This window comes from Vigna radiata, chromosome 8 (genome assembly GCF_000741045.1).
Source record: "Vigna radiata var. radiata cultivar VC1973A chromosome 8, Vradiata_ver6, whole genome shotgun sequence".
NCBI lineage: Eukaryota > Viridiplantae > Streptophyta > Magnoliopsida > Fabales > Fabaceae > Vigna > Vigna radiata.
Genome location: NC_028358.1, coordinates 1,067,871 through 1,087,944, shown reverse-complemented (window position 1 = coordinate 1,087,944; position 20,074 = coordinate 1,067,871). Strand labels below are relative to the sequence as shown.

General features: G+C 33.9%; 1 protein-coding gene across 3 annotated transcripts; it reads left to right on the top strand.

The window, feature by feature from the left end:
• The first annotated feature begins 260 nt into the window (after window positions 1-260).
• Window positions 261-17,737, top strand: LOC106771942 (MATH domain-containing protein At5g43560). Of its 3 annotated transcripts, XM_014658014.2 has the most exons (13): window positions 261-389; window positions 1,154-1,371; window positions 1,446-1,557; window positions 2,156-2,244; window positions 2,361-2,429; window positions 2,514-2,646; window positions 5,792-5,950; window positions 6,404-6,752; window positions 9,620-9,732; window positions 10,617-10,764; window positions 11,427-11,899; window positions 11,987-12,185; window positions 15,986-17,737. In XM_014658014.2, the coding sequence occupies exons 2-13, from the start codon at window positions 1,197-1,199 to the stop codon at window positions 17,387-17,389; spliced, it is 3,423 nt and encodes a 1,140-aa protein (XP_014513500.1). In that variant the 5' UTR covers window positions 261-389; window positions 1,154-1,196; the 3' UTR covers window positions 17,390-17,737. The 3 variants fall into 3 exon arrangements, with proteins under 3 accessions (XP_014513500.1, XP_022640321.1, XP_014513501.1); XM_022784600.1 differs by lacking the exons at window positions 11,427-11,899; window positions 11,987-12,185; window positions 15,986-17,737 and adding an exon at window positions 10,984-11,040; XM_014658015.2 differs by lacking the exons at window positions 261-389; window positions 1,154-1,371; window positions 1,446-1,557 and adding an exon at window positions 1,624-1,836.
• Window positions 17,738-20,074: the final 2,337 nt, after the last annotated feature.

The window sequence follows — 20,074 nt, the reverse complement described above, 5'->3', positions numbered from 1 at the left end:
AAAGTAAGCACAATATAATTAAACAGGTTGTAAAAACTTTCTTAAACACAACCTTTTACCCCTCCCAAATTTCTAGGATACAAAGATTCCTGTTAAAACATAAATAATTAAAAAAATCATTACATATATTAATAAACAGTAAGAAAATACAAAATAAAAAACTAGTAATAAAAATAAGATAATTATAAAAAACAAATTAATAAAAATAAGAAAATAAAAATAATATTAATAAAAACAAAATAAAGACAACAAAAATACTAATTTTCGATTTTGGGTTATGCCTTTGTCTGTGTTGTTCTTGCTCTTCTTTCTTTCACGCTCTTTCTCTCTCTTCGCCTTTCTCTCTCTAAAATCTCAGTTATTGTTGTTGTCTGCTCTTTCGATTTCAGGTGTGTGCCCTAATTAGGATCCGTCGTTTTTCGATTCCCTTACTTCCTGTTAATTATTTTTTATTCCGCTGTTTTTTCGGTGTTCCTCTTCGTCATTTCTTCGAATTCTGTACATGTTTTACACGAGAATCTTTACCCAAGATCTCGGTGTTTTTCGGCGTTGATTTTATCACGAATTTTCTGTTGTGGGTTTCATGCAATTTGGGTCAATCAACTCCCTTTGTCTACACTTACTTCCTACTAGTTTGAATTCCTCTCTTGTTCCACTTTTTTTATTGACACGGGTTTATTTTTATTATTGTTAAATCTTTATATTAGGGTTTTATCATGGTTTTATTTCTTGTTATTTTTTTTTTCTGAAGTGGGTTTTTGGGTTTTAATGACATTGGGGTTTTTTTTTCGGGGTTATCTATAATTATTGCATGTTGGAGTTTGAGAAATGGGGGAAGGAATCAAACCTTTGTTATCTAATTGGTTAGATGGGTTTTAATTTGTGAACTACTGCTGTTTGAACTCTGTATTATCTCCAATTTTCCGTGACAATGCATTGCACTTCTTAATCTTTTTTTTTTTTTTTTGTGTGTGGAAATAATAACTTGTTTTATTTTTTTTAATCATTATAATTGTATATTTTATAGAATTTCCTGTGGTGTAATGAAAAATGAAGTACTTAATGTTACAATAGTTTATTAGTGATGTAATGTGGGGCTTACGAGGGCTCATATTTTCACTTTGTATTTGTGATTCCATATCTGGCATGGCAGGTGTTGTAAGAGTAGTGTTAGCGAAATAGTAGTTGATAAGGAAATGGCCGGGGTAACGAGTGAGGAATCTGGAGTGGGAAAGTCTTCAGAGGGAACTTTTAGTGAGCAGCATGGTCAATCTGGGGAAGCAGTGGCTGAATGGCGATCTTCCGAGCAGGTGGAGAATGGTAGCCCGTCAACTTCACCTCCTTACTGGGACACTGATGAAGATGATGAAGGTGAACCTGTAATAATTTAAATTCAAAATTTCCACTGGTATTTGTTCAAAATCTAATTTGTTTTATCTCAACAGGACCAAAACCTTCAGAATTGTTTGGAAGATATACATGGAAGATTGAAAAGTTTTCTCAGATTACCAGAAGGGAACTTCGCAGTAGTCCGTTTGAGGTTGGCAGCTACAAGTGGTATGAGACTTGGGATAAACTTACCTGCCTTGCCTGGATTTTGGTGTGCTTTAGTGTTAAACCATCTCTGTTTGTCTGTATAATTTTGATTTGCAACTTTAGGCCTTTGTTTATTCCGAGCTCGTTGTTTCATGAAAAAGGTGTGGTCCAAGATGATGTTTCTATCTCCATCCCTCATTTAACTCTATTTTGGTTAATAACATTTGCTTACACGGTTATTGCAGCCTAATTGACCATTATGGCTTCATTCACTCATAGTGTCAAGTTTATTATGAACTTGTGAGTCTTGAAAAATTTATTGTTTGAATTTATCTCTAAAATTCACTATTAAGGGGGAAACAAATATTGGATTTGGGGTTACATTTCTTTCAAGTACTCTGCAGTTTTAAGACATGTACAAAAAAATGTGATTGTACAAGAGTTCAATTTGTCAAACAAGGAAAAATATGTTTTTATTTTTGAAAGTTGTGAAGTATATCAGGAGTAGAACATGATCATAGAATGGGTGCATATGGTTTGTCGAGGCAGTCCTTATGACTTGAAATATGCAGTACATATTAGTTGAAGTTTTTTCTAATAATGCTGTGGTATGTGGCAGGTATATTTTAATTTATCCACAAGGTTGTGATGTCTGCAATCATCTCTCTCTGTTTCTTTGTGTTGCTAATCATGACAAACTTCTTCCAGGTTTGATTCCTGAATTTTTCAGATGCATTAATTATACTTAGTCTCACTAGCTACTCTTGGTTCCATAGTGCATGACTTGTCTTTGGTTCTCCCCTTCTTTTTTTCGGGTAATACAGGATGGAGTCATTTTGCACAATTTACAATAGCTGTGGTCAATAAAGATCCAAAGAAATCAAAATATTCTGGTCGGTTGGTAAATGGTTAGCTTCATTATTGGAGTTTACAATTTCTTTAATAGTGTTTGAGTTATTTTTACTTGAGTATTTTAGATACATTACACCGATTTTGGAAGAAGGAGCATGATTGGGGATGGAAAAAGTTTATGGAGCTCTCAAAAGTGTATGATGGCTTTGTTGACGCGTCTGACAATCTGATAATAAAAGCGCAAGTTCAAGTTATTAGGTATTTTATTTTTTGTTTTTTAATCTTACTGATACGCTCTACCATTTTTTATACTGTTAAGCGATTGTTAATATGGATTTATGCGTAGTTTTGACTTCATTTGTTACTTGGAAGAATATATGAATGTTCTGTAATGTACTTCTCAGTTGTTAATAGCAACCATAGCAGCAAAATTTGGTAGCTGTCATCTTGCCCATCTGCTTTCTGGCTTTAGCAGTTTGGGAGCTGGTGGTCTCTGTTTGTGCCACTGACTTGTGGTGTGTGCTCATGCTGTTATATGACTTTATGAAGCAAAACCACTTATTCTTTTTGGCAGTATATGTTGCTGAATTGTGCAGCAGCAAACAACAATTCTTTGCTGAATTTGTTGCATGCAGCCACATTTTTTGACCTTGTGGCTGATATTATACTGCATGAATGTTTGTTTTGAATCTTACATGTCCTTTTCCTTTTGCTAAAATGATCCTAGACGATGTTGTCAAACTCGAAGATAGAAAGGGGGATAAAAATCGAAATTCGAATCATAAGAGTTCTGCATATGTGGAAAATTATATTCATAGCCTGTGCATGCATTTAAAATGATATGGAAAATAAAAATAATTCTTAATACGTCTTAAGCAGTAAGATCCAATACATAGCACAACTAAAAATATGATTACAATTCACAGAATTACTCATAAAATGACTTTATTTCGTAGATGATTAATACAAACAAATTATCCAAGGAATTCATAATAAAAAGCAGGAGAGTCATCCTCCTCCACATGATCTTCATTTTCATTAATGCCATCTCCTTCACTGTTATCAACAATTGGTGGAACCTCCAAGTCATCCTGAAGCGTCCAAAGTTGAATTTGCTTCATTCTCCTCCACAGTCCATTCATCATCATAAGCTAGATCATTAGTATTATTGTCGTTTATTTTTTCTAACATCCTGCTTGTTTAGTCTTGAATTAGCCATGACTTTCTTTTCTTGGTGTGGATCTAAATAATTATAAAATTAATCAACACATCATACTTGCCTACTAAGTGGTATAGGTAAATACTTGTAAATCGATTTCATAAATTTAAATTCTTACCTTCTCAAAAGCACTCCAGTTACGCTCATAACTGGATGAACTACAAGTCAAACTCAATACTCTAATAGCAAACATTTGTAATTTTGGATGTTGATCACCATTGTTTCCCACCATTGTGCTAGAGTTTTGGTTTTGAGTGCACATTGAGCTATTAGGCTACCAAAAATCCAGATTTGCTCTTGAAGCTCTCAATCTGAGCATTAATCTTATTGATCTCATCAATGTCTCCCACCAATCTATCTAAACAAGCATACATTCCATGCTTCACTTTGAATAGGCTTTAAATTCCGTATTATAGTGGAACATAGGATTAAGATAGTATAGCGTTCAACATGCATTGGCCTATGCAAATGGCTGTTCCATCTTTGATTATTGATTTCTTGAAGGGGAGTGTAGCTAAGTAAGATAAAAATAAATAAATTAATCTCCAAAAAAGGTTTGTAATTCTAAAAAATAAATTAGGAAATCAAAAAGTGAAAGGTTAGTTATTTTAACCTTTTACTAACTCCATTAAGGAGACTTTGTATCTTCTCTTTAGCAATATCCATTTGGTTATAAATAAATCCCATTGATGGTTTCTCATCTAAATCCACCTTGCACAACACCTTTGTTAGATATATTAGATAGATATCCTATCTTTATCTTTTATCTTTGATTACTTATTTATTATTTCTTATTTGTATTTTTGGCTTAGTCCTATTTCTTTTATTTTAAATACAGTACCCTATGTGTATCTTTTAGACAAGGGAGAGTAATCCCATACAATTTTTCACTATATTCAATATGATATCTAGAGTCTAAGGTTCTTTTGAAAAAATTTTTTTTTGTCACCTTTGCCATTTCAACCACCGTGGCCGCTGCTGCCAACGTCATAGGAGGTCTAGTTTTGACCGGTGACCTTATAATGCCATCAACGATGCCTTCATTAGAGGTCCCACGCTTCCTCACTCGTCACTCAAAGTTATAGATCCGCTCCCGTTTTCCGCTGCGCGTGGTGGGACGTCCCAACTTCTCTCCGGCAGCATTCAACCAAGTTTGCCTCTTTCTCCTCTTTTAGGAACTGTGCTTGGTGTCTTGATTGGAGAATCTTGGATTTTTAGAACTTTTTTCGCTACTATCTCTTCTGACACCTCTACTACCACCAATGTGTCTAACTCGTCAATGTGTACTTTTCTATTGATAAGTTAGATGACACTAATTATGTGACTTGGGTGTCAAACATTAAACTTTGGCTTGAGAGTTAGGGGTATCTTGATCATCTTACTCAAAAGGTGACCACTATTGCTTTTGCCGGGGTTCCTTGTTGGAAGAAAATTGATGCTCAATTATGCATTGTTAACAAAGGTACCCTTCACTCTCCTTTAAAACAATTTTTTCGTGCCTACGACATATGTTATGAAACCTAAGAACAGGCCAAGTTATTATACATCAATGATACTCAACGTCTTTATAGTTTTTGTCATGATCCTTTCAATGTTGTTGTTCCTTGACTTCAAAACTCTATGGATGATTATATTGGATAAAATTCGTGCTTTTTTCATGAATTTAATGAATTATTGTCTCCTACCTCTACTCCTGCTTAAGAAATAGAGTAAGGTGAAAGTTCTTCATGGTATTGATATTACGCGGACTTGCTAATAAATATTCCCATGTCCGTGACAGATTTTGGGTTCAGTTATTGTATCCAATTTGACTTTTTCTTATTCCACTCTTTTTTGTGTGTACCATGTAAATCCATCAATGACACCCCTGCTTCTGCTGATGATTCCTCTGAATTAGCATTTCAATGTGATGATTGCAATCGCTCTTGCAAGCCCTGAAAAGGATGTCACAAGCACCTCTCGTGCAATTAAAACAGTTTTTCTTTTCCTATGTTACGCAAAGATTGTGCTAATACCTTTTAATTTCCCCCTTTAACATGGCAAACTTGGTTTTACTTATGGAATTTACCCCTTCGAAACTTGTACTGCTGCAAGATTGGTACTACTATTTTGAGTTTTTAAATAATCCAATATGCCTTGGTGCTTTTGTTTCAGATGTTTGTAACCAGTTTTATTTATGTGCAGGGAGAAAGCTGACAGGCCTTTTCGGTGCCTTGATTGTCAGTATAGGAGAGAACTTGTTAGGGTATATTTGACAAATGTAGAACAAATTTGCCGGCGTTTTGTGGAGGAAAGAAGAAGCAAGCTTGGGAAGTTGATAGAGGATAAAGCTAGGTGGTCAAGGTATTTCATGCTTATCTTCAATAACATGGCCCTTTTGACTTGTATGTGTACTCTAAATGGTTTAATTATACATGCTGTAAATTTTATCGTGCTTCTAAATGTTGTATAAAAAGTTAATGTTGCTTGAAGTATCAATTCTTACTAAATTTAGTTTTCCTTTAATCCTGAATGTAAAAAAATGTAGGCATATTGGGAAGAAAATAAACGAGGAGATGGATACTTAGTTTAATCTGGTTGATGTGATAATGGTATATGAAGGCATCTTGTGCAGTTTTTATGCATATGAAATATGAAGTTTGTCCTGTTTAGTATTAACCTATAACAAATTTAATCTGTCATCATACATATTTAATTGGGACATATATGCAGATACTGTATCTATATCATTAGCACTTGAGTTTGTGTTGTATGATTTTATTGGTAGATCTAAATGGTACTTTGCATCATCTGCAGCTTCTGTACATTTTGGCGGGAAATTGATCAAACTTCTAGGCGTCGCATGTCAAGGGAAAAGACAAATGTAATTTTGAAAGTAGTTGTGAAACACTTCTTTATAGAAAAAGAAGTAACTTCTACTTTAGTAATGGACTCCTTGTATAGTGGGTTGAGGGCTCTTGAAGGTCAGACTAAGTGCAAGAAAGGAAGGGTAAAATTGTTGGATGCTGAAGAAATGCCAGCGCCAATTGTCCGTGCCGAGAAAGATATGTTTGTACTGGTGGATGATGTTCTACTGCTACTTGAAAGAGCAGCTATTGAACCTTTGCCTCCAAAAGATGAAAAAGGTCCTCAAAATCGAACAAAGGTGAGTAATATAATGGGTTAGTAAACTTGAGGTTTTTGATTATATAACTTGTCCAACTTCTTAATTTCTTCCAGGAAGTTAGCTTATGAGAACGTATTTAACTCCTTAACAGTAGATTGGCCTTTACGTATGAAAGATGTTATGCCGTGATCTGTTGGGTTAAGATATGCCAATTTATGAGCATGATCATAAACTTTCTGAATATCATTTGCAAAGATGCTTTGAGCCTTCTTTCAAAACAGTTTTCATGTCTTGAATGTTTTTGAGGGTCCTCAATATATTGGATCCCATAGATTGCCATAGTAGAGCATAAAGTTGGAAGTTTAGCTTCTTCTGTTCAACACTTTCTAATGATATTTCACTACTACTGTCTTTTTCCAAGTGATCATGATAATATTGGCCAAGGAAACAAAACTCAACAGATTTAGACAAAAATAAATAATTTTTACCATTAATCTTTTTCGAGTTAATTGGGGGACCCAAAAACAAGTAGGCAGGTCTGATGGATAGATATTCCACAACACTTGCCACACAGTGACAACAAATGAAAAACTAAAAGAAGGTTTAATAAATATGGGGTTAAAGAAATTGGGTTTCTCTAGTGTTTGCGACTGGTCAGATTTGGTGTTGAAGAGAAGCATTAGATGCACTGATCGCGGGAGAAAAGATGGTGTTTTGGGATGGTGGTAGCAGACAATGGCAGAAGACATTTTCTCACTCTCACGGAACAATAGAGGCAGAGTGGGATTGATTTCCTTTGATACCAATATGAAGGAGTGTATAAGAAAAAAATTGAGGAATCTTAACTTGGATCTCTTCTGATTCTATTCATAGATAAGGATTAGTGGCTTCCAGCAGAAGCTAAAGGAAAGAACAGAGAGGAAAACATAATATAGTTTGCCCCTAGGATTGGGGATTACAAATAGAGACAACACAACAACTTTTACTCAAAAAATAATATAAACTATTCTAGCAAAGACAATTCCTCCACTGATTTCTTCTTAAAACACCTTGAAATAGGTGCTCCACACATCATAAATACTTGCGTTGCTGTGCCTTTTTGTCACTTTTATCATCACAACAAACCGAACAATAGGTAATACCTTGTTAGGAATATTTATCGTGTATTAAAACAACAACCTGTAACTGAAGTGTCCTTCACATATCTCTATCCTTTTAGCTGAAAGGAAATGAGAAAGCCTTGGATGATCCATAAATATACTAATCATCTCAACTCCACAAGCTATGTTAGCTCTGTTGGTGTACAAAAATCTAAATGAACCAACATTCTTGTTATACAAGGTTGCATTTTCTACTTGACACTTTCTTTCTTTTAACTTTATACTGCAATCAACTAGTGTTTGGGTAGAATTACAATCAACATATGGAATCTTTTCAATATTTAAGTTGCTCACTTCCTTTGATATATGAAAATTCTATCACTTGTAGAAACTAATTCCATCCTAAAAAAATAGGATAGCAATTCCAAATTTGTCATCTCAAATTCTGGTGTTATTCTCCTTTTAAACTTGTCAATCTCTGCTGCATTGTTGTCAGTAACTAGAGGTCATCTACGTAGATATAAGCTATCATTAAATCCCGTACAATAGCTCTCACATAGACTCCAAATTCTGTTGTACACTTGCTGAACCCAACTCCGAAAGAAAGCAATCGATTTTTTTATTCCAGGGACGAAGGGCTTGTTTTTAGTCCATATGTGAAGCCTTCTTCAACTTATACAGCTTCTCTTCACGCCTTGTCACATCAAGACCAAGACTTTGACACATAATCCTCCTCTATTGTCCCATTTAATGCCCCACCTCCAAAAGTTGTTGTGGCAATCACTAGTCTCGTGGTTTCAATTATTGCCACCGTTGCAAACACCATTATAATTCAAACCAGCCTTTTGCAAAAATCTCTTTTGCAAATCAGCCCAGTCTTGTATTTAGTAACTGCTCCTGTTAGTTTTACCGTCACTTTATTGACCCATTTCATTGCATTTGGCCTTTTGTTGTGCGGTAATGTGACCAACTTCCATGTGTGATTTTTCATTTCATCCGTTATTCTTCCTCCCTTATTCCATTCCATTCAAGTTCCTTGATTCATAAGCTATTGGTGTTATTTTAGCTAGCAAAGCCAATATATATGTTCATTTTGAATGGTATCCAAGAAACATCATTGGCTCTCCCTTGTCATCAAACTTCTTTCTTCTTTCAGTCTTTGATCATCTAAAGCAAAGAAAACTAAATTTCTAGAGATGATTTGTCGTTTGTTCTTGGAGATTCACATTGACCAGACCAAATTATTATATGTAAGTGGGTGCAAATCTCATCTTATAAGTTGGTTTTGTAAGGGTGTGTTAGGTCTAAGTCTACTTTTTAAAATGATTAACCTATATCCTAATGAGATTTGTTGAGCCTATTGCAACGCTCACTATCAGGCCATTCCATCAAACTGTGTAAAAATATCTAGTCTAACACTCAGTATATTTAGTTCTCAACATAAGCGTGGTGCTGCAAATCCCACATTAATTATAGTATATAAGTTGGTGCAAACATTATCTTGTAAATCAATTTTGTAGGAGTGAGTTAGGTCTAAACATTTTGGATTGTATTTCTATTTTCTTAGGAAACGACATTGTGATTTATATCATATTGGTATGGCCTAGTGTTCTATATTTTGCAATAAAAATTTCAAAACAATGTTAAAAATAAAACAAGTTTTAGCCTAGTTAGAGTTTTGGACACATATTACACCAGAAATGGGGGATTTTTGATTAACCTGGGAATTGTTATATAAATATATTATATTGAAAGTTCCAAAATTCTTTTGATTGGTGAGAAACCTAGTTCACCATTTTTTGGCAGGATGGAAACTCTGGCGAGGATTTTAACAAAGATTCTATTGAGCGTGATGAAAGGCGTCTCACTGAATTAGGTCGAAGGACTTTGGAAATATTTGTCCTTGCCCATATATTCAGGTAGTATCTATTATTTCTGAGTTCTTTTGGTTTTCTTATGTTAACCTGTCTTTATAATTTCTCTTCTGAATTTCTTGTTGTTTTAGGAATAGGATTCCTTTTAATTCACACCAGTCCTTTGCATTTCTATCCAACATGTTATATTTTATGTTTGATTGTTGTACTTTCTTTGCGATTTAAAAAAAATTCACTGTTATGACGACAGTTTCGGGGAATTTTCTGTTCTAAAATGGTGAGTGAACTGGGCAAGTTGGGATGGGATGGCTCATGTTTGCTTTTAGACACCATACCATGAACTTGCCTAGGCAATCCACAAACTTCTCTTTTAAGACTATTGCTCAATGCTTATACATAATTATGGATGGGGTTGTGTATCAAATTTCAAAATGTGCAGTCTACGGTAGCATGAAGATTTTTTTTGCCAAAGTTCTATCAAATGTTATTTAATAGTGGATGAGCAATGATGAATTTTGTACTTTTCTACTTAGACATTGCTTTCAGGGCATGGCATCACACTCTGGAGGTTAAGTTGGAAGAATTTTTGTACTATTCCTTCTCTACTATACATGGTTCAGAATCTGTGATATATAAATATGCAACCATGGGACATGATAGAATTTGACTTAATAATAGTATCATGTGAAACAATAGGGAATGATGGATAACCAGTAGTCTCAGTCCGGCACTTTGTAGTTAACTTTGTGATCCATGGAACTTTATCCATGCCCATGTAGTGCAATATCATTTTCTACGCAGAAGTGAGTCAGTGCTTGCTATTTATTCACTGTTTACCTGGATTTTATGTAGTTTTCTTTCTGTATTCATTGATTATATGTAGGATTCAAGTGAATGAGTTTATCCTGATATCTACTTGATTGATGCAGCAATAAAATTGAGGTTTCCTACCAAGAAGCTATTGCTCTAAAGAGACAAGAAGAGCTCATTCGTGAAGAAGAGGCAGCCTGGCTAGCTGAAAGTGAGCAGAAAGCAAAACGTGGAAATGAGAGGGAAAAGAAGTCAAAGAAAAAACAGGTCTGTGTATCACTCATCTAATCTGCATTATCAATGGATGTTACATGTCCTCAAGTTGATTGCACAAATGCTATTGATTCTGTTGTTGTCTTGATATGCAATTTTTTATATTTAGGTGTTAGAGCTTTAGATTCAGGATTAAACCTTCTTTATTAGTTTCTCTGCAGAATATGCATCAAAATATCAGGTAGCATGACTATTTTTGATCTTATTTATTAGGTAGCATGATTAAACCTTGTCTATTGGTTTCTCTGCAGAACATGCATCAAAATATCAGGTAGCATGACTATTTTTTTATCTTCTATAGCTGCTATAGGTAGTACATTTGTGTATTCAAACCTCAAGCTTTTGGCCTGTTTGTTTATAATGAGATCATGAATACATTGTTTGCCTATATTTATGTTTCATGTACATGTAAGGCCCTTTATTTTCTTTTCCAGCTTTCCATTTGCCTAACTAAAGCATTCTTTAGGCTACTTAAATCTAATTTGAAAATATTTTCCAGAAATTTATAAACTTTAATTCTCCGTAGATGTTGTTTCTTGATCTTCCTTTTACTTTGGCATGGTTATTTGTGAGATTAAATGAATGTTAATATGCATGTGGCTGGTGAGAGTAGTTGTATTTTCTTTTTCTGATAAAATCCTTTGTTGTCACTGCAGGCTAAACAGAAACGGAACAATCGAAAAGGAAAGGATAAAGTTAGAGATGAGAGACCGGCTGTGGCACTACATGACCAACAGCAAAGCAATGCTGTTGATGAGAAAAAGCATTCTAACATGGAGGAAGTACAAACTCTCCATGAAAAGCTTGATTCCCTGGAAGTTGTTTCTGATGTGTCTGATTCTGTAGAAAGGGTCGGTGAAGTACTTCAGCCTGATTCCGAAGACAGAGATGTGAGTCCTGTAAATTGGGATACTGATGCATCGGAAGTTCATCCTCCAACTGAGGCTAGTAGCAATGGTATAGGTAGTATGTCATCTGTACAAAATGGAATGGCTGAGAAAAGAAGCAGTTCAGTAATGGATGACAGTTCTTCAACATGTTCTACTGATTCCTTACCATCAGTGGTGATGAATGACAACCACAAGGGGAACTCCTTTTCAAATTTCGACGTCAGAAAGTTTCCTAGCAGGTAAGTATATAGTGTAGTGTTTCTTTCAAGTAGATGAATGTTAGGGATTTGTGTGGTGTGTTAATTTGATTGGGCACTAATTTGTAGAGGCAAGAACCAAGTAAAAGCATCGTGTAATGCTGGCAGTTGGACAAACGAAATGGATTGTCAGCCATCCGGCTCTATTGCGGATACTGTTGATGTTAATGAATCTGGAAGTCGTAAGTTAGGTGAATCTGAGCCTGAGGGTGCTGTTCTCTCTTTGCAGGATCGATTAAAGTGGCTTGATCAACATGTTGTCAGAAAGGTGGTATTATTACCATAAGCTCATCCTTTCATAATTTACTGCGGTTATTGTATACGTCGCCTTTAATTTGTTCATGTTTCTTTTTACCATAGTGTTCAATCTGCAGTTTTTTCTGATTGATAATGATTTAGAAGATATTTATATTGGTCATTAGAAAATAAAATTCATTTGTATTGTAATAGAAACTTATAATTTTTGTATTAAAATTGTGACTGCGTTATTGATTGTTAAAGGGATGGTTACAATAGGTAAGCATCACTTACTTATAGGTGGAAGGTACTAACAGTGGGCCGACAAACAGAATCCACTAAAGAAAATGAAGCAAGTGATGCTTTCTAATAATAACCCCACAAGCTTATGTTGGGTGAATAGCAGAACAGTCTCCCAAGTTCAGTTTGGACCGAAGTAAACAGAACCTAGAAGAGCAAGGGGTTTTGTAAGAATATCAACCCACCAGTCTAAAGATGGAACTTGGAACGTGGAACAATTCAAGGTGCTTAGCCTGTAACAAAACATTTCTAATCGAAGATGTTTGGTTAGAGATTGGAACAACAAACCCAACAAACAAACTTTGTTAGGATAGGTTCTAACTCATGACTCTAATACCATACCATATTAAAAAGTGGATTTTAAGTCTATTTTAATCTTATAAAATTGATTTATAGGATGAGGCTTCAACCCATTTATATATTATAAAGTGATCTTATCTTTAGTCTATGGGAAACTTTCAATACTAATGTTATAATCTACAAATATAATGTCACATATAAGCTTACCCCTATGGTTCAGGATATAATGTCAAATATAATGTTATAATCTACAAATATAACAATTGCTATGTAGTTGTTAAATTCTTTTAAGCTTACCCCTATGGTTCAGGATAAAAAACCCAATATGTGATAACTTTTTCTTGAATTTCAAACTCTAAACTCACTTTTACAAGCAGCTGTTGCTACTTCCTTATATGGTGACTCACGCATGTGCGTGTGTGCCAATTTCCTTGGTTGTGGTGTTTCGGACTAGTTTATAAAGTATGACATGCCACCTTTTGGATTTCAACCCCGAGCAGGTCATCCAGTCAATAATATTTTTTGGTTACAACTAAGTTTGGTGACAACACCAACTCAAGTGCATGACCGGATAGAGGTGATCTAACTAGCTATAGATCTAGTTTTGGATAAACTGGATGAACCATTATTCTAGTGGATAACGTTGGTTATGAAAACTTGACGTTTTGTTAACACGGATTGGATCCAAAGTTGATATTAGGAGGTGAGTTTACTAACTCAACCTTACAAAATCGGAAATTGGTTTAAAAGACTACAACTTTTTGCTCTTTAGATCATTAAGAGAATCTAAGTAGTAGAAAACACATGGGCTCTAAATGTGGATCTGTGACAACCAGTGTGCACAACCCTGTTAGAAGGTGAAAACCAATGTAATGGTGCCTTTCAAGTGGCACAATTTGTTCCTTACTGCATCCCATTGATCTTTGAGAGGAGGAAGACATGACTAACACTATTAATAATGAAGTTAATTTTTGGGCATGAAATTGTAGCACACGGAAGGGAGCCTACAATGGACATGTCGTAAGCTTGCAACCACCTACCATTGTTGAGGAAACAGGCTTGGCTTGAGTAAAGTAAATAGAACCATCAGATTAACAACAAACTTCAGTCCCATGAAAAAAATTCAAATCACCTGATTCTTGCGAGGAATTTCTGAATTCAGCTTCTTGATTCAGAGTTTGAATAAAGGGAGCATTGTTGCCAATAATATCATCTAGGTAAAACTTGAACATAAGTCTTGGAACTAGTTCTAGAATAAATGAATAATGATCATATTTACTGGTAGTAAAGTGGAATTTTGATAAAGTGAAGTTACAAATAGGCTTGTTTAGTTTGCAAACCAAAAATTTATTAGCAACCTTAAACCCTGGTGGTTGACACATACACATCCACTCTGCAAGAAGTCCATTTGAAAATGCATTGCTGACATTCAGTTGCCTCATAGGCCAATGATTAGTTTTAGCCAAAGTAAGACTGCAGTTCGGTTAAAGGAGCAAATTATTGGAGCCCTATTATACACCACTACTACAAGACCTAAAATAAGTTTTGCAGTTAGTGTGGTTTGCCAATTAATAACAAATCCTCTTGAATCTCACCTGGTTGAAGTCAAAAGAAACCTAATATATCTAAAAGGATCATTGCATTTGGTCTTCTTAAACCACTTGCTTCAAGAACAACCTTTACTCTCAAGGTTGAGCAAAAAATTACAATTGTGAAATCCAATCTATATGTATCCTAATCCATTTTACTTTTACTCTATTTAAATAGATGTATCTCAATTCAAATCCATATATTTGGATGTTAAGTCCCATCCATTTAATTTGATAATTTTTTAGATTTTAAAAATCCAAAATCAAGGTATGTCTAAGTCATTTTAAGTTACAATCTATTTTATTGGATCTGACTAGATTTTGAAAAATTTAATCCATGATCACCCCTACTTCAGTTCTCTTTCTGATGCTGACAGGGCTTCATATCCAGATCATTGCCCTTGGGCACAACTATATTCTTTGTTCCAAACTTAATTGTGTAGGGGTCTCGGGAACAACAAATGGTTATCAGGTCCTATACTGAAGTAAAATACAGAAGTGTAGCTTAAGCTACCACTGAAATCTGATGGATTCAAACTTTATTAACTGAACTAGTTTTTCCTTTTGCCACTGCAATCGTGTTCTGTGATAACTAGAGCGCAGTTTCACTTGTTCACAATCCTATTCTTGACATGAGAACTGGAGTTTGATGCATTTTTTGTTAGCAAAAGGGTCTCTCAGCTAAGCAACTTCTGGTTCTGCATGTTCCAGCTCTTGAGCAGTTGGCACACGCCTTAACTAAACCTCTCTCTCCCCCAGGTTTTCTCTTTCTAAGAAGTTAAATCAATTAGCCCATAACAAAGCTTCCCATACCTTGGGTTCTATCGAACAGATGCATTTCTTAACTGCACTCTTGGGTTGATGTTAGTCAGTTAAGTTCTGGCGCCAGCTGTTAATAACTGTTTGTAACTATCTACACTCATTGTAAATTCAAATTTTCATCTATTGTTAACGAGATATTGAAATGGATTTTTCTCTTCCTCACTTTTTCTCCTAGTTTTTAACACTCAGGATATGACTTCATCAACCACCATTATGACCACCATAGCCTCCATTATAGTTTCTATAATCATTTGTCTAAGTAAGGTCAGCTCAGGAATCATCAAAAACAATGTTTTATACATTATTTGCTTGAGGTGCTGAAGTAGAAACAAAGGGAGGAAAATCAATGAATATTGAAGCTAGATATTTTTTTGAAAATTCTCCAAACGTGATTCATGAGCTAAAGAAAATGTTTCAATTTTACCAATGGAGATAGGTATCAAAGTGACTACTAATGAGAGCTATTATGGACTTGTAATCCTCAGGGAAACCATCAAGAACAAAATTGGGATGTTTATGGACTTGTAATCCTTAGCAAACCGTCAAGAACAAAATTGAGATGTTCTTTTACTAAAAACTTGTTTGCATATGGCGTAAAGTACATAAATAAGGCATTGAGTTTGCAGGAGTTATAAAGTTGGCTTTTATGTATAAAATACATGAGAAATCTTTATGTATATTATATTTACTACGTGCTAAGATTTGTTTTTGTTTTTCAATATGAGCACTTATTTTCTTGAAGTGTGAAATTAAATTTGGAAATGGTAGTAAAAATGATGATTGATTTGATTTTTATTTATTTTGCTCTTCTATGTAATAGGAAGAGGCTACACCTTCGCTACAAAATAAACAAAGCATCAAAGACCGAGTTATCACAGAAAGAACTGTTAACAATGAAAGCCTACAAAAAGAGAAGAAAACATCAGTTCCATCCTCATCCAGTAGTCCTCCACGAAACTTACCTGTTCAAAGGGAGTTAGAAAACCAAACTAAAGTTATTGGAGATCCCGTTCATGTCAGGAAAACATCTTTTGGTGCCTCACAACCAACTGATAAAGAAGTCTCTTCATCTTCAGCTTCTGTATCGCTAGTAACAACTGGTCCAAAGGCAGAGATCCAGAAAACTTCACCGCCAAGATTAGCCGAAAGGTCCATGGCACAAGTGGCTATGATGTCAAGGCCTTCTAGTGCTCCACTAGTTCCCGGAGGTCCCAGGCCCACAGCAGCGGTTGTCTCCATGGTTCAAACTGCTCCACTACTTGCACGCTCTGTGAGTGCAACTGGTAGGTTGGGTCCTGATCCCTCGCCTGCTACTCATAGTTATGTTCCCCAGTCTTACAGAAATGCCATGATGGGGAATCCTGCAGTCTCAACTGCTGCCAGTCTCCCTCATTGCAGCTCTAGTTCAGGAGTAAACTCGACCCCTGGCTATTCACAACCACAAGTGGTTTCATCTCCACTATTTTTATCCCGGAGCTCTGACAAACTGGATTCAAATGCTTCCCAATCTGGTGTTCCCTTTAGTATGATTAGTCGAGATGTTTTACAGAACGGACCAAATTGGATTGATAGTTCTCATAGGGAAGCCAGCAGAAACTTACACTATGAACCACCTTCTCGACTTAATGATGTTCAAAACCTAGAATTGTACAAGCCAGTAGACAGTAGATCGTTGGGCAATGTATCGAGTGAGTTCCCTGCTTGCACATCCAGGCGTCAGAACCAAGGCGGTTTGGTGGATGAGTTCCCACACCTTGATATCATAAATGATCTTCTTGATGAGGAGCATGTTACCGGGAAGGCAGCCAAGGCAAGTTCAGCCTTCCACTCCCTCAATGATGGACCACAGTTGTTAAATCGTCAGTTCACTTTTCCTGGAGACTTGGGTACAAATGATGATTTGGGATCATCCACCAGTTCTTGTAGGTTTGAGAGATCAAGAAGTTACCAAGATGCCAGGTTTCAACAAGGGTACAGCTCATCCGGTGGCCGGCATTTCGATATGCAGCCAGATTATCTTCCCCAGACGGCAAGTACACTTTCATCATATGGAAATGGCAAGGTAGATGGGCTGACTCCAAACCAATGGCAGGTTGCTGGTTCTGATCTATCTTATCTAGGCATGAGAAACACAGAGAATAGTTACTCATACTATCAAGATTACCCAAACATGGCATGCGGTGTAAATGGTTATACTGTATTCAGGCCTTCAAATGGTCCTTAGAGGGAGAGAAGAATTAAAATTAGTGGTCATCCACAAGTGTAATAATGTATTTCAGGAAATTGTTGGGTCTCTTTAGATTGGAGTGAGGTTGTATCCCCAAGATAGGAAAACATTTTGTAAAGAGTGTTTCCGATTAATTTGGTTCCAGTTTTTCATAAATTTATACATGTCCTAGCTTCTAACAGTGTTGGGATTTGGGCCTTCTGGGATTATAGATACTCTTTCATTCGTGTTGTCAATGTAATATTAAAAGTTGAGTTTTTTCTGTACATATTCTACAAGGGACTGCTTTTTTTTATTCCTCTGAATCGTTCATACGATCATTAAAATATGAACTGGATTCCGAAATCATTCATGTTTAAATTTAATTATTTATGGTTGTTTTTATCGTTAAATGTCACTAGTATGATCAAGTTATGCCAGTTTTGGATGACAGATTATATTTTCAAGGTTTTTTGGGAATACTGTTTTCAGAAGCTAAGGGACAACATTTCGTAATTTTTGGGTTCAAGTGAAAATTTGCCTTATTATAGAAAATTAGATCGTGTTAGGTTTTTTTATTGGTTGTGGTTTTTATATTTTAAATACAATTGTATTTTTATTATGCGTTTCTAGTGTAAAGTTAACGTTTAAAATACAATATATCGATATATTGTAAGAGTATAAGTAACATGATAAAAAACTAATACGATAGTATATTTACTCCAAAATGGTCTCACAGATAAATATCATTTTATCTCAAATTCATATATGTTATTTGTGTTGTGAGTGTCTCTTTTTATTAGATAAATTAAACAAGACCTTATGCATTCTATATTAACTTTTAAATAACTATTTAATATGCCTTAATGTTACATTTAATCTCCATTATATGAACCACTATCATCAAGTTATATTTTTATGTATCATATTGTGCTATAATGACACGTTTTTACCAATAGATATTTGACATATATATTTTTTAGTATTTAGTTTTATATTTTTTTTTCAGCTACACGATTTTTTTCTCTCTCTTCTAATTTGTTGACTTGTCATGATATCCATTTATATCTCTAAGATATTTTTCCTCTTATCATAGTCCTTTATACTATTATATTTAAATGTATGTTAATTAAATATTTTTTATGTCTCATATATTTGAATATTTTCACTTTTTTTTAATATTTTTATTTATTGTTTATTATTTTTCACAGCATAATGTTTAACTTTTAATTTAAGTATTCAATAGCATAAACTCTTCATTTATTAAGTAATATTAAAAGAGATTATCTTCTTTATTTTTTCTAATTTTTTTTTGCTAAAACAACTTTTATTATCTCTCAATAATTTAACTAGTTTGATATCTAAAAAGTTTTCTTAGATGTTTTAGATGTTTTTCATCTTATCGTACTCTCAATTATACATTTGTTTTCCTTTCCACAATTTCATTTAGTAGTGTATTACATTGTTTCTAAGACATAATTTGAATTCGTTTTAATAGTTTTATTTATTGTTTATTTTTATCAATATAGAGATGTTTTTACTATATAATTATTTTTATTATCTAATTCATTATCATAAGTGTAACTCTATCTTATAATTATATAAAGAATTATGTTTATTATAATATAATAATTTAATGTCATTGTTATGAATTTTGTATATATCAATCAACATATATTAAATTTCAAAAGTTAAAAGATTTATGTTAAATTTTAATTATTATTAGTTTAATATTTATTCTGTGAGATTTAATTTAAGTTGTGTATTATAATTTTTATTTACAAATAAAAAAAAAATTCATTAGAATTTAAAGAATGGAAGTAAAGAGACGGTTAAAAAAAATAGGGTTAAATATGTTTTTAGTCCCTATACTTTAGGGCGATTTTGGTTTTAGTCCCTCTTTTAAACTATAGTACAATTTAGTCATTTAACTTCAGAAAACTCTATTTTTAGTTATTTTTACCAAATTTTTTTAACTTTATTTGTTGTTTCAAACGCGTTTCTCAGTTAATATTGAAGCAAAAATGTGTCAAACAGTGTAAACAATCCAAATGCTATAATGTAAGGTGTTTGAAACAGCAAATAAAGTTTAAAAAATTTGGTAAAAAGGACTAAAACCAGAGTTTTCTAAAGTTGAAGGACTAAATTGTACTATAGTTTGAAAGAGGGACTAAAACCAAAATCACCCAAAAGTATAGGGACTAAAAACATATTTAACCCAAAAAAATAATATGAAAATCTATTTTTTTTTTTTTTTTTTTTAAATATTTTTAAATTTTATCAACTTTATTTCATTAACGTTTGCAAATTTTATAAATGTATTGGTTCTCATGAAATTTAATCTTGTATTATAATTTGAAATGTATATAATTATAATTTTTTTTTAAATATTTGATATTAAAGAAACAATAATATTTTGTTTTGATATTAAATATTTAAATATTATGTTTCCCTTGAGTACTCTTTTATTATTTATAAAAATTAATTAATTGATATTGCAACATTAAGAAAGCATGCACATATATAGGTAGAAATGTTATCCAATGGGATGTGGATAAATTTTTTCTTTGGAAATAAGTATGAGATAGTGAAATTTATCTCCACCGTGCCTCGTTACCATCTGTAAGAGTGAGTTGTTGAAGGTCATACAATATGATTTGGTGCGAGGAGTCCATTTTTGGCCAAGCCAAAATAATATAATAA

Excerpts from the sequence above, each read along its gene's own strand:
- LOC106771942 (XM_014658014.2), top strand. The coding sequence starts at position 1,197 with ATGGCCGGGGTAACGAGTGAGGAATCTGGAGTGGGAAAGTCTTCAGAG. Across the intron at positions 1,558-2,155 it reads GAGGTTGGCAGCTACAAGTG|GTATATTTTAATTTATCCAC; the intron begins GTATGAGACTTG and ends GGTATGTGGCAG. Across the intron at positions 12,186-15,985 it reads ATCAACATGTTGTCAGAAAG|GAAGAGGCTACACCTTCGCT; the intron begins GTGGTATTATTA and ends TCTATGTAATAG.